Source organism: Priapulus caudatus, unplaced genomic scaffold (genome assembly GCF_000485595.1).
Source record: "Priapulus caudatus unplaced genomic scaffold, Priapulus_caudatus-5.0.1 Scaffold581, whole genome shotgun sequence".
In the NCBI taxonomy this organism is placed as follows: domain Eukaryota; kingdom Metazoa; phylum Priapulida; class Priapulimorpha; order Priapulimorphida; family Priapulidae; genus Priapulus; species Priapulus caudatus.
Genome location: NW_014577642.1, coordinates 45740 through 58430, shown reverse-complemented (window position 1 = coordinate 58430; position 12691 = coordinate 45740). Strand labels below are relative to the sequence as shown.

The 12691-nt window shown below is 41.3% G+C and overlaps 2 protein-coding genes across 2 annotated transcripts in view; one reads left to right on the top strand and one right to left on the bottom strand.

Moving 5' to 3' along the window:
- The window catches only part of LOC106811843 (vam6/Vps39-like protein), a gene marked incomplete in the record, with an annotated part of 34359 nt that extends 25737 nt beyond the window's left edge, over window positions 1-8622 (bottom strand). The window contains 4 exon segments of the mRNA XM_014815566.1: window positions 2216-2300; window positions 5393-5503; window positions 5864-5929; window positions 8483-8622. Of these exon segments, the coding sequence (XP_014671052.1) occupies window positions 2216-2300; window positions 5393-5503; window positions 5864-5929; window positions 8483-8555 (335 nt within the window).
- Window positions 8623-8911: 289 nt separating this feature from the next.
- The window catches only part of LOC106811842 (tubulin polyglutamylase TTLL5-like), a gene marked incomplete at its 3' end in the record, with an annotated part of 34116 nt that continues 30336 nt past the window's right edge, over window positions 8912-12691 (top strand). The window contains 1 exon segment of the mRNA XM_014815565.1: window positions 8912-9057.

Here is a 12691-nt window from a genome sequence, read left to right as displayed (position 1 = left end):
CGTTTAAAAACCGACACACAGCGAGTCACCACACCACACCATGCACTTTGCAACGTCAGTACCCCCATAGTCAGGCTGAAATGGACAAAGTATGTGGGCTTACTGAATATCACATTGTGGCATCACTAGCATTCTCCCCCATTCTCTTTTTTGATGGATTAAATTCTACAGAGATACACAGATAATAGCTCACACTGTAAACTAACCTTGTGGAATACTGGTCACAAATAACATACTAGATAGAGGAACATGTAAGATTGATTTATAGGCTGTGTTTTTATCAATTTTACAATAAAATATCGCTGAAAATTAAATAATAAACATGTAGTATGAATTTATGCATCTAGAGTTACCTAACAAAATTTTGATACATAACTTTATTAAACTACTCGTATACAACAAACAATATAACATCAACATTTATCATCGTTGCGCAATTAATTAGACATTCCTTTTACCTGCAATTCATGGAGTATTCTGTTCTTCCAGTAGAATAGCTGGTAATTTTCTTCTCACGGCAACACACATGCGCAACGTTGTGGATATGTTGCCACTCAAGACACTTGGTTCTGCATACACAGTAAGCATAATGATCATAATCATAAGTATACAGAGACAATCAATAACTGTGGTGTTCTATGTGTCTCTGTGCGTATCCTGCTCACTGATCTCTATAAAAATCTGTCTACCGGAAAAGCAAGTCTGCTGCTTCGCCATCGCCGCGACGCCAGGTCAATCTGGCTGATATCAGGAAAAATACTTCGCCCATGTTGCATTTACGCCACAGCGATGTATAAAATTCATAGTTATCATAAGTAGATACATACAATGTGTATTCTCAAATAAGTTATGTATGAGTTTACTGTACTTTCACGCGCTCTGTATCAATATCAAAAGCTATATTCATGTTTTATTACATATTAAATCGAATCGGATCGAAATATCGAAAAAAAATATATCAATCATCGAATCGAAATAATTTGATTACCATTGACAGCCCTAAGATTCATAAGCATAACAATAAATACCACAGCACCTTGTAATGTATTCCTATGTAATCTCATGTATAAATACTGTACAACAGTAGCCAGTCTAACCGTGATGAATGAATATGACATATCTTCATCAGTGCTCAAAATAAGAAAAAAAATGTGTTGTCCTGCGGACAACCAGGCATCAAATCGGGTTGTCCGCCAACAATTTCTGGTTGTCCCAAAAAATATCCCCAAATCTCCTATTTTCACATTACATAATTAATATGGTCAGAAAACACCAAGAAACAGTGGTGTAGCCAGGATTTTTAACAAAGGGGGCCAAAAAACAACAAACTGCCGCAAAATAGTGGATGACTTAATATTTTAATGGCCTCCTCCCCTCCCTCTCACAGCCTACGGCTCCTCTACCTTCTCTGCAATCTTTGTTTTGGGTGCCATGCGAAAAGGCGACATTTTTGTTCATTGTTCTCTGCTCCCAAGATATGTAATTGTTATGTGGCGGATCTAGAATTCCAAGGAGGGGGTGAAAAACAAGCGAGGGGTATGGGGGTTCTCCCCCAGAAAATTTTGAAAATGTAGATCGCGGGAGATAGTATTTGCGGCACTTTTGAGTACATGTACAGCCTTCATTCTGACTACGACAATTCTCTTTTTTTTAACTTTCGGATCAACATGAATCCCCACTGTTTGTTTTGCATGGGCAAAGCCATCGGAAAATTCAAAATAATAATGGAATAAAAATACAAAAATGTAGGGGTGAACTTGCTGGTAAAACCTGACATATACTAGTGTTGGAAATAGCAGCTGGTATGCGTTGCTTTCCCACACCATAGATTAATGGCGGGCTGCCAGGCTATAAGTGCTCTTGGAGAACCCCTGAGATAAACATAAATAAAGTGCATTTTTCGTCACATTTTTCTTGGTTGTCCACCGGGCAATGTCTCAGACTGGTTAGGTTGTCCGGCGCAAATTCTGGTTGTCTCGGACAACCGGACAACGCTTATTTCGAGCACTGTTCATAGGCATACCTATCATCACCTCTTATAGATGTGTTTGGAAAGGTATATAAACATTACCAGTACTCATCGAAAGCTATAGAATTAATATATGGTATTCATCACTTCTCACACACGTTCAGGGAGCCATGTAATACCTGTGTGAGTGACACTACTGAATGTTTGCTTGTCATTATTTGATGTTGTCGCTTTACCTGTACGTCCAGGGTGAAGACGGAGGCACCACGTGTCTTGTTGATAGTAGTAATCAGGTTGAATACTGTAAGGTCGTGAACGCTAATCACCGCGTCTGCGGTAGAACACAAATAATAATTGGTTGATCTTAGTTTCCCAGTAGTTTTCTACATGCGTGAATTTTGGTTCGCGACCAGATTACCGCAAGACGTTGACAGCTTTTGAAACTTTTATATTTCATTTTCCTTGTGTAACACTATCAGGGTTCGAAATCCTAACGGGCCCGCGGGCCCGATTCCCGTATTTTAAGGCTCGGGCTAGCTCTAGTACTATAGCCCGCGTACAGTTCCTGCACTATACAGTATTCAGTATGCTGTAGTGCAGTATGCAGGCAACTGTACGTGGGATATAGTACTAGAACTAGGCTCGGGCCTGCATTTCTAATACTAGCAGGCCCGACGGGCCCGTAGAAAATCCACCCCCAGCATGCAACTAGCAGCATGCACTAGTGATCTCAGCGCCGGATTCAAGAAGAAATGCGTATGCACTTGGAAAATTTAGAACACCTCACGCACAACTTTAGTTGGCATTCAAGAAACGTGCGTGGGATGTTCGGACGCACAGGTTAGCACAGGTTCTTGAATCCAGGCTAGCAGCGTTGGAATACCAAAAATCGATAAGAAGTGGGTGGAGCTTACTTTTGGCCAGTGGCAGTGAACCTTACATTGCAAGGGTAGAAATTAACTTTTGAACACGGGAGACCAACGGACCTACCCTCAAAAAGAGGGAGTCCGCAGCAAAATGAGGGAGTCCGCAATCTGACGTTCAAAATTAAAAATATAAACAATAACGCATGTGCTTATTTTTAAGATTCATGCAGTTGCACGTCTGCCAAATTTTCTTTGGACATTAGCTGAAAAATGATCTTTGGACATTATAATGATAATGATCTTTGGACATTAGCTAAAAAAATACGGTAATTCCGCGAGGCCGTGCTCCGGAACAAACTGGTTAGTATGGCAGAATTTTCAGGGAGTCATTTCACATGTGTCAAATCAGGGAGTCCGACAGTAAATCAGGGAGTATTTGACTCCCGTTAATTTCGCACCCTGCATTGTGTTGGCCAGGGTTTATTTACGTGCACGGGTCATGCGGCACGCTCACTGTTCTCGTGCGCTAGGTTGTGGAGTAATTCGCACATCCCGCACATTTCACGTTTGGATGTAAACAATAAAGTATATGGGTTATTATCTTACTCTTGTTACTAGTCATGCAAACAGCAGTACAGCCTCGTCGCACCACTCAGGTTTAACCGTGTCATATTGTTTTTAACGTTTGGAAAAACTATATACATTTTATACAGGGTGGAGCTAATTAAAAGCTTCCCTACGTTATGACCAAACGTGGTTTACGTAAAACAACTCTCCATGATGTGCTTTATCATTTGCATAGCTTCCTGTCTCCCAACATTCTGTACACCATCTAGCACATCAGGCAGAATGTTGGCATTAAAAGAACAATGTCACCTAAATATCAGATCGATAATCAATGTTGGCTTTTCAAAATCCCAAAGCAGCACGTACAACAACACACCTAGTCCAAGTATGAACTTTATTATATCGTTGCTCTGCTGCAGTTCGTGGGTTCGCGTAAGGTATTGTAAAGCAAGCATTTATGAACTAGCCACCGTCTCCTAATAGCCACCCATCTCCTATAGAGACATTCTCAAAGATTGTGGTGAGAGCAAAGTTATTTAAAATATACACGGCAACTGTAAAAGAAGCGGAAGAATAGGAATATTTCCGCAGAAGAAATTGACTTCATAATTTATGAAGTGGGACAGAGAAAGAGGACTGTTTGCAAGTTTTGCTGGCAGCTGTAGTTAATAAAAAGACATGGCAAGCTGTGACTAAAGCAGTCCATGCCGTATCCAGCAAGCCACAAACTCAAAATGAGGTGAGTGTATGGGTGTGTGTGCGTGTGAGGTGATGTGAGTGTAGGTGAGGTGAGGTGAGGTGAGGTGGGGTTTGTGTGTTCAACTTTCATGTCTGCCAAGAAAAACTCAACCCTATCTTTGCCTGATTTGGCTGGTTCCTTAGATGTTTACATTATATTATTACTCAACCTTTTTTATTTGCTCTTGCCATGAAATCAACTAACCGACCCTATGGAGCGTTGTTTTTCTCTGCCCTATATGTCCCAAACATTAGCTTTATCATTCAAAATGTATGATCCACACAATAAATGATCAGTGTGGGTGTGTGTGAACGCGTGCGCATGTATGATGATGATGGAGACGTACCTATAAATGCCTGTTTGTGCGTACGAACGTAAACCATTGTAAAAATTTCAAATTTCAGTCTTTTATTTTTTTTTAACGCTGCGGTATCCAGGGAATGATGTGGGCCTGTAATTTGCCTGGCGCGCCTGTAAAATCCCTTACCTACAGGCCCTGGGCGTGTACATTTTCAAACTAATTTCTACCCCTGACTATGCATGCACATGTCAAAAGTATGTGGAAAGGATTCAAAGTAGCATTGCACTCTGAACAGAACTTGCTTATGCTGCATCACTTAACATCATATTATAGATATCAGGGTGCGAAATTAACGGTCCGGAGTCAAATACTCCCTGATTTACTGTTGGACTCCCTGATTTACTGTTGGACTCCCTGATTTGACATATGCAGGAGTCCGTGTGACTTCCTGAAAATTCTGCCATACTAACTAGTTCGTTCCGGAGCACGGCCTCAAGGAATTACCGTATTTTTTCAGCTAATATCCAAAGAAAATTTGGCAGACGTGCAACCGCATGCATCTTAAAAATAAGCACATGCGTTATTGTTAATATCTTTAATTTTGAACCTCAGACTGCGGACTCCCTCATTTTGCTGCGGACTCCCTCATTTTGCTGCGGACTCCCTCATTTTGCTGCGGACTCCCTCTTTTTGAGAGTAGGGAGCCTGTTGGACTCCCGTGTTCAAAAGTTAATTTCTACCCCTGAGATATGGTGGTCTCTTATTAGATTATTTACTGAGGGATACAATGATTGAAAGCAGAAACATATTTTAACCTTAACCTCTATTTTATTCAGAATAAGGGTGATTTAATATTATGGTTGTCAGAAATTTAATAGAAGTAGGAATTGAAAGCTACGAGTAATCTCAGTGTCTAAATATACAGTTTAGAGTTGCAGAATGGTGCAGACCTGAAAGACTTATAAGGATCTGTAGTTCGGGAACAACCTCCATCTGGATTATCGGACGTTTTGAGAAATGTTTGTTAGAACGGAGGAGTCGGACTTCAAACTTTTGATCACCTGGAATAAACAGATTGCTGATTATACATGCCTGCGTTTACAGCCATACATCACACGCAGTCCATAACCCTTACCCTATCCCTAATCCTCACAGTTACCGAATAACACAATTGATAAAAGTACCGTTTCTTTTAACCTTAACGGGGAAAATGGTGAATTTCTCTCTTAAAATACCCTGTATGATATTACGACACTCAATATCACCATGTATGTATAAGGTTCCCAGTGAAGTATATAATAGCATGAAATTATAACTTAAATATTAGTACTAGTACGGTAGTACAATTAAAAAGGTGATTCGAAATGCCACTTGTAAAAGTTACTTACATGTACTTAGTTGTATGATCTTACTGAACTAACCTTGATGAGGTGTTATGCAGTACATCAGGAGATGCCCTTGCTTCGTTCCAACCAACAAATTGTTTTCTAAAAGAAAGTTGTATAATGGTGGTTAACAATTATGGTTATTTAATATTTAGAGTTGGCCTTTCACGAAAGGCCTCACACAAACACAAATTGCGATAGAATGCAAAATTACTTGCAGTAGGTGCCTATAATTAATCTAACATAGTAACAACACCAGCCTGTTGGGACAATGTCATTGAAAATTTTGTTTCAAGACCTAGTCTGTTGTCACAAAACATTGGCCATTATCCTTCTGCGCCTACTATACTCTTCTCAGACTACTCCAGCTTAGTACGAGGTGGAGAAGAGGTAGGTAGGCGTAGAACTTAAAGTGACTACGTCACGAATTTTCTATAGTAAAATTTGTAAAATTTTTGTTGCCATTTTTTTACATTAAAAGTAAGAACTAAAGGAACTAAACGTATCGTCAAATTCTTACCTGATAAGATTGTTTCTCAACTAGCTAAAAATCCAAAAAACCTGGACGATTAGATATTAGTGTTCATAACATTAATTGCTTGCTATGGGCTATGTATGAGTTACGAGTGTACGTTCACATCAAACAATATAGTAAAATAAGAAGTATAATGCAGCAATTTAACCATAAAAAGTGAACAGAATCACTTATACAGGGTCTCCAACCCTGTGAACTCCAAATGCGGAATGAAATTGATGGACAGGGGGGGGGGCGAAATTAACCTTGGCTGCCGCAGGCAGGCCCGCGTGCCGTAGGCATGCCAGTGCCAGGGGGGTCTGGGGGCATGCCCCCCAGAAAATTTTGAAATATTGGCAGTCCCTCTGGCAGTCCCTCCTTCCTCCGTGCCCTACTTGAAAGTCTGTCTTGCATACCATGCAATAGCCATGATTAACACTGAGTTTTGACTTCACAAGTACAGGCCACATCTGTGTATATTCGTTCCTGAATTTCTGTAAAAGTCGGGTTTTTTGGATGGCAATGGCAATTGGACGCCATTCTCCCCACGTGTTAATCTGATTAGGTGCAAAACTAAGGTAATGGCAGAGCGTGCATTTCCAAGAAACGACTCGCGCAGTGATGGCTATTAATAAACTTGCTGCATCTCTACTGCACCAGCGCGTGGCCAGTGCCAGGCACCGGCTGAAAAAAAAACAATGTGTCCAAGCGAACAATGCGAACAATCAGTGCAGATTTTATACAGTGCAACTGAAATGAGGAATATAACCTTGCCGCTGCGGAATGCGGAAATTAAGCCTAGAAATCGTAATGATTCCGCAGAATGCGGAATGGTTGGAGACCCTGCTTATATGTTGAGAAAAAGTTGATTTTTTTTTTTTACTATTTACGGTGACGTAATCACTTTAATTGGTACTGGTAGCAATGTTAGCATGGTGGTAGCGAGTATACACCCATTGACAGTTCTGCGCCTATGTTCTGCGCCAGTAGTTTCGCATCTCCGCGAGAGCCCGGATGTGCGAGTAAACTCCGCCATATTGTTTATCTCGATGATTTATCTGCCTTGCATACGCAGGTCGCTCACCTTTGTGTCGAAGAACAGTGCACGTAGCAGGGAATAGAGCACCGATAATGGATGACCTGAGTGACATGACACTTGATACATTTAAATTATGGTCAATGCATGCTCTAAAAGTCTTTCTTAAGCCAATACGATCCGTTTGAGCAGCCCTTCACACTACACGTTAACGCCATTGTTCGCGCATTTTACTCGCGCTTTCTGGGACGAAAACTCCTCCCGACCTTTGACCTTAGGCTAAGCGCATGCGCAGTGTTAAACTGTCAACGGGTGTATTGTAACTACAAGTGCAACTGCGGGAAGTCAGTAGGGCTGAGAGGGTCTATGTCCACCGGGGTACTGCCGGAACGTACCCTGGTACTATCTAATATCCCGGGCACCGATACCTCGCACTATACTTCACTAACGAGTCTAGGGAGTCACCTACGCCTACTCCCAACCAAACCCTAACCCTAACCTAATCCTAACCCTAACCATATCAAAATGTGACCAGGGTACGCGTCCGGTATACCGGACCGTACCCAGGGTACGTTCCGGCAGTACCCTGGGGACATAGACCCTATAAGCCGTCAATAGGGCTGAGAGGGTCTATGTCCCCCGGTACTGGCCGGAACGTACCCTGGGTACGCCGTCCCGGATATACCGGAACGTAGCCCGGTACTACTCTAATATGCCGTACCGTACCTCGCCTACTCCACTAACGAGTCTAGGGAGTCGCCTACGCCTACTCCCTAACCCTAACCCAATCCTAACCCTAATCCAACCCTAACCATATCAAATAGTGACCAGCGCGTACAGTTCCGGCAGTACCCTGGGGGACATAGACTGGGCCCAAGATAGAGAACATGGTCAATAAACCATGTGCCTATCTGCCTAACCCTAACCTAACAATAACCCTAACCTATTATATTGATATAATATTATATTTATATTGATGTAAATGACATTGGTTTTATTGGGACCCATGTTCTCTATGACTCGAGTCTATCCTTGAACCGACCCTATGAGCGTCAGAGTGTCAGTAGAGCCTACTTCAAAATAGTCAAATGAATTTAATATTTACCATAACTGGCAATTGATTCTATCTGCAATGGAAGCTTTTCAAGAATTGCCACTGCCTCGTAAGCATCATGCATTATAAAAAATATATAATATCAGATGCAACTAATTACACAGGTTTACAAACAACTTGATAAATCATAAAGTTCCCAGTGGTGACTTAGATGCTCTATTATTATTATGTCGCAAAATTAGTCATCGCCAGATTCTTACACGGGTCATAACTTGAGCAGATATTTAGCATTTGCATGTTAAAAATGCCCATGTTAAATAACTAATATAAATCTCACTACATTATAAGACTTACTTATGCATAAGTTATTATTAAATAAGTATCTGCATCTTCCAAGCTTGTGTGATTGTGAAAATGGGAATGCTTGAGTTTCTTACGGGTAGGTGGAGCCATTGCACTGCTCTGCTTGCGTTTGTTTACATCGGCGATTCGACATGGGTTTCGAGTTTTGAACTTGGTACTGGTAGCATGCGTCTTTAGTTCAGCCTCAGAACCTTCACGGCTTTCGACGGCAGCCACCCCTGGAGATGCAAGTCTTTCTGTGACTAATTTCGAGAAGTGCGTTGGTAAGGGCAGAGTAGACAATCTTTTTGGTTATGCATTTTACAGTAGGCCTACAGCATTTTACTAGCACAGTGCCACAGCGAATACGAATTACAGGAATACAGAGTGGCTATATGCCCGGCAGTCGGCATATATCTGACGGCTGCCGGGCACGGTCTTCGATTTCCTAAATGCCCGGCAGTTTGTAATTTTTAGCGTTATCTCAAGTAAACAAGGGTTAGGATTAGGGTCAGGATTAGGGTTAGGGTTAGAATTAGGGTCAGGATTAGGGTCAGAGTTAGGGTTAGGGTAGTCCGAGATTCCTCTGACCAATGCCCACACCGACGATTTTGGCTCAACCCACACCAAAACCACCAAAATCGTCGGTGTGGGCATTGGTCAGAGGAATCTCGGACTAGGGTTAGGGTTAGGAACTGCCGGGCATTTAGGAAATCGAAGACCGTGCCCGCCTGCCGGGCATATAGCCACAGCGTATAAATTAATTTTAGTAGCTCAAATCTGATTAGTGCATATTATGATAGCTCTAGTACTATAGCCCGCGTACAGTTGCCTGCGGCTATAGTACTATGCATATGGTTGCCGAGTGGTAAAACTCATACGTCGTTACGCTTTTCTATTCCAGCATTGTTACATAGCCAACATACAAATTTGCACACACACAGTGATATCCATATCTCTAAGGCTAGCATTAATGAAATAGAAATTACTTTATATTCTAACCAATAAACCAGTAAATTTATAAATTTATATTTGAATATTAATCCTCATAATGAGAACCTGTGGTGAAAGCCACAATATGGTGAAGCCAAAGCCGTCTGTTGCACTCCTGCAGAGTTCTATATACATAACTAATGGTAACAATGTCTAGCAGCCTTAATTTAGGTGATATAGCTTTTAGTTTATACACTAGTAAGGTAATTCGTAATTCTCTTCCTGAACGAAATCAATGCTGCTCCCGAGATTCTTTAGTTTTCCATCTATGAGACCACATGAGTTCTCGCAGGCAGATTTCATTACACGATCTTCCGGGACTTTTCACACGTGCACAGGTTTGTGCAACTGAGACTTTTTGTAGAGATGCCAAGACGCGTGTTTGTGCATGATTCTCGGATCTACGTTTCCCCGCGGCGCCGCGTTGTAACACCGCAGGCCTCGCTATAGGCTTGCATTTCAAGCGCCACTTGTACGAGCCAAACAAACAAGTGTCTTCCAACACCGTGAAGAAGCCGTAGGAGTCGGTGTAGCAGAGCCGCAGCAGCTTCACAGCACAGATAGATCGCGCGGATAATCTCCGATGTGTATCCAGTTTCTGGCATTTATAGCTCTGGTACTGAGCAGATGGCAGCCTGCCTGCCTGCGTTCGTGGCACGTACGTGTACGGTGGTTAGCTGTGCCAGTGCATGCTTACACACAGAGTTTGAGCAGCCGGCGTGTCAAGAAGGCTGCTGCTTATGCTCCTGCTGCTACGGGCAGGCTCCCTTGTAAGTTGTCATCATTCCCTACGTGTAAGATTTCGTTATTTGCCACGTGTTAGTATTCATCGCTCTTTGCATGTAAGATTTTGTCATTCCCTACATGTAAGTTTTTTATCATTCCCCACATGTAAGTTTCCATTATTCCCTACATGTAAGTTTTCATTATTCCCCACATGTAACTGTAAGTTTTCATCATTCCCTACATGTACGTTTTTCATCATTCCCCACATGTAAGTTTTCATTATTCCCTACATGTAAGTTTTTCATCATTCCCCACATGTAAGTTTTCATTATTCCCTACATGTAAGTTTTCATTAAGATTTTCATTATGCCATACATGTAAAATTTTGTCATTCACTACATGTAACATTTTGTCATTCAACACGTGTAAGTTTTCACATAAGTTTACGTGTAACTTGTAAGTTTCGTTTATTTCCACGTACCGTTTGTTTTTCTCATTTGTGGGAAGTTCTCATTAAATTATCATTCTTCATGTAAATTTGTCGTCATTCTCTGCCCCCACGGGTTATTCTCCACTCCCTGCTTAAGTTTTCCTTATCGCCTGTACCATTTTCTGATCACCGGTGATGTGCGTATTTCGTGTAGTGGTTGTCCGATTGAAAGGTGGCGCAGTCTCTCCCGTCGTAAATCTCAACACGAAAGCGAGCGTGGCACGCATGCTTTATTCATCGCGAAGCAACAATCGGAAGCCCCGCAAGAAAGTATTTTCAGATCGCCAGCGTCACCTGCCAGCATCTCCTTGATGTTTTACAGCTGCGATGAGCGCATCGAGAAGTCGCTAACGTCAGGTGCAGCATAATTAATTAACGTGCTAATGAACTAAAATGGCTGGCCGAAAAAAAGCGCCCCGTGGCGCAGCAGAGATTTTACTTGGCAAATCCTGATCAATAATCTGTTAATAATGCATGCGGAAATGCACGTAATGTGATGGATGACTCTCTGGGGATCTTTGTCATCCTGACTAGGGAAAGTAGAGTGAGCTGAGTGAAACACCCGTGATTATCAATGTGACCACAGGAGTGTGAGTTCAACACATGAGAACGTTTACAGAAGATCATGGGAGCGACTGGAGTGACAGTGGGGATGTGAACCAAGTGGGAACTCGTGCGAAGGTGATTGAACTTCGTCCTAGGGAGAGGAGACAGAACGCGGAGGCAGCAAGACCAACGATAAATGTTCAATGCCTAATTATTCGATAGATATCCGTTGTGATTTCGTACGTTATATTAATTATAAAAGATCTCTTCTGACTATATAACTGTGCGACGTGTGTTGTTACTTTATAATTCGTGCTTTAGCGTGAGTGAAATTCCATAGTAACACGTGTAGGGAGAGAGAGAGAGAGAGAGAGAGAGGGAGAGAGGAGTGTGTGTCAGATGTAGGCATATGCCATTAGCCGAACTGTATCCGTAATAGGTGGTACACACGGGCACATGCTAATGCATAAGTTATGGCATTACAAGAATATGCTAACACGTAATCTTTAATTAAGACGTTTTCAAATTCATTAAGTTTAAAGTAGATAATTACACGAAATTGTGTAGTTTCAAAAACTACTTGTCCCGTGGGTCTTGCTGTTGAAATGTTTAACTTTATTCAATTTTTATATTTTGTATTTGTTGGTGATTTTTTGTTCATTTGTTTTTTTCATTAACACTACATTGTTTCTCCATTAGCAGCACTATTATTATTATTAAAATATTCAAAAATTCTTCTAAATAATTCACTCTTTCTAATGATAAATGGTGTTTGAATAAATAATGGTGTTTGCTTTTGCTTCAAAAAAAGTTCTATTCTATAAAAAGTAACTAATTGTACCGGCATAATTCAGTTACATTTGTTGAGGATATTTCTCTGCAACAACTAACTACGAATAGGAATCTCTAATCAAGTCGAGAACTTTCGAAATTATGCCGGATTTTGACCCAATTTTTACACCCGGCGTGCGAGATCTTGTGATGTGCACCAGCTGTTATCATTTGTATATATTGTTTATGTTTCACTCATATATCCCTGTCCTGCACGTAACAGCCATGAGTGAGGTTTATCAATCATGGTACATACCGTTAGTTTGTTTTCCCATTTGACGTTGCAAATAGGAAATGGGTTTCTGACCTATTTCCTATTTTTTAAATGAAAA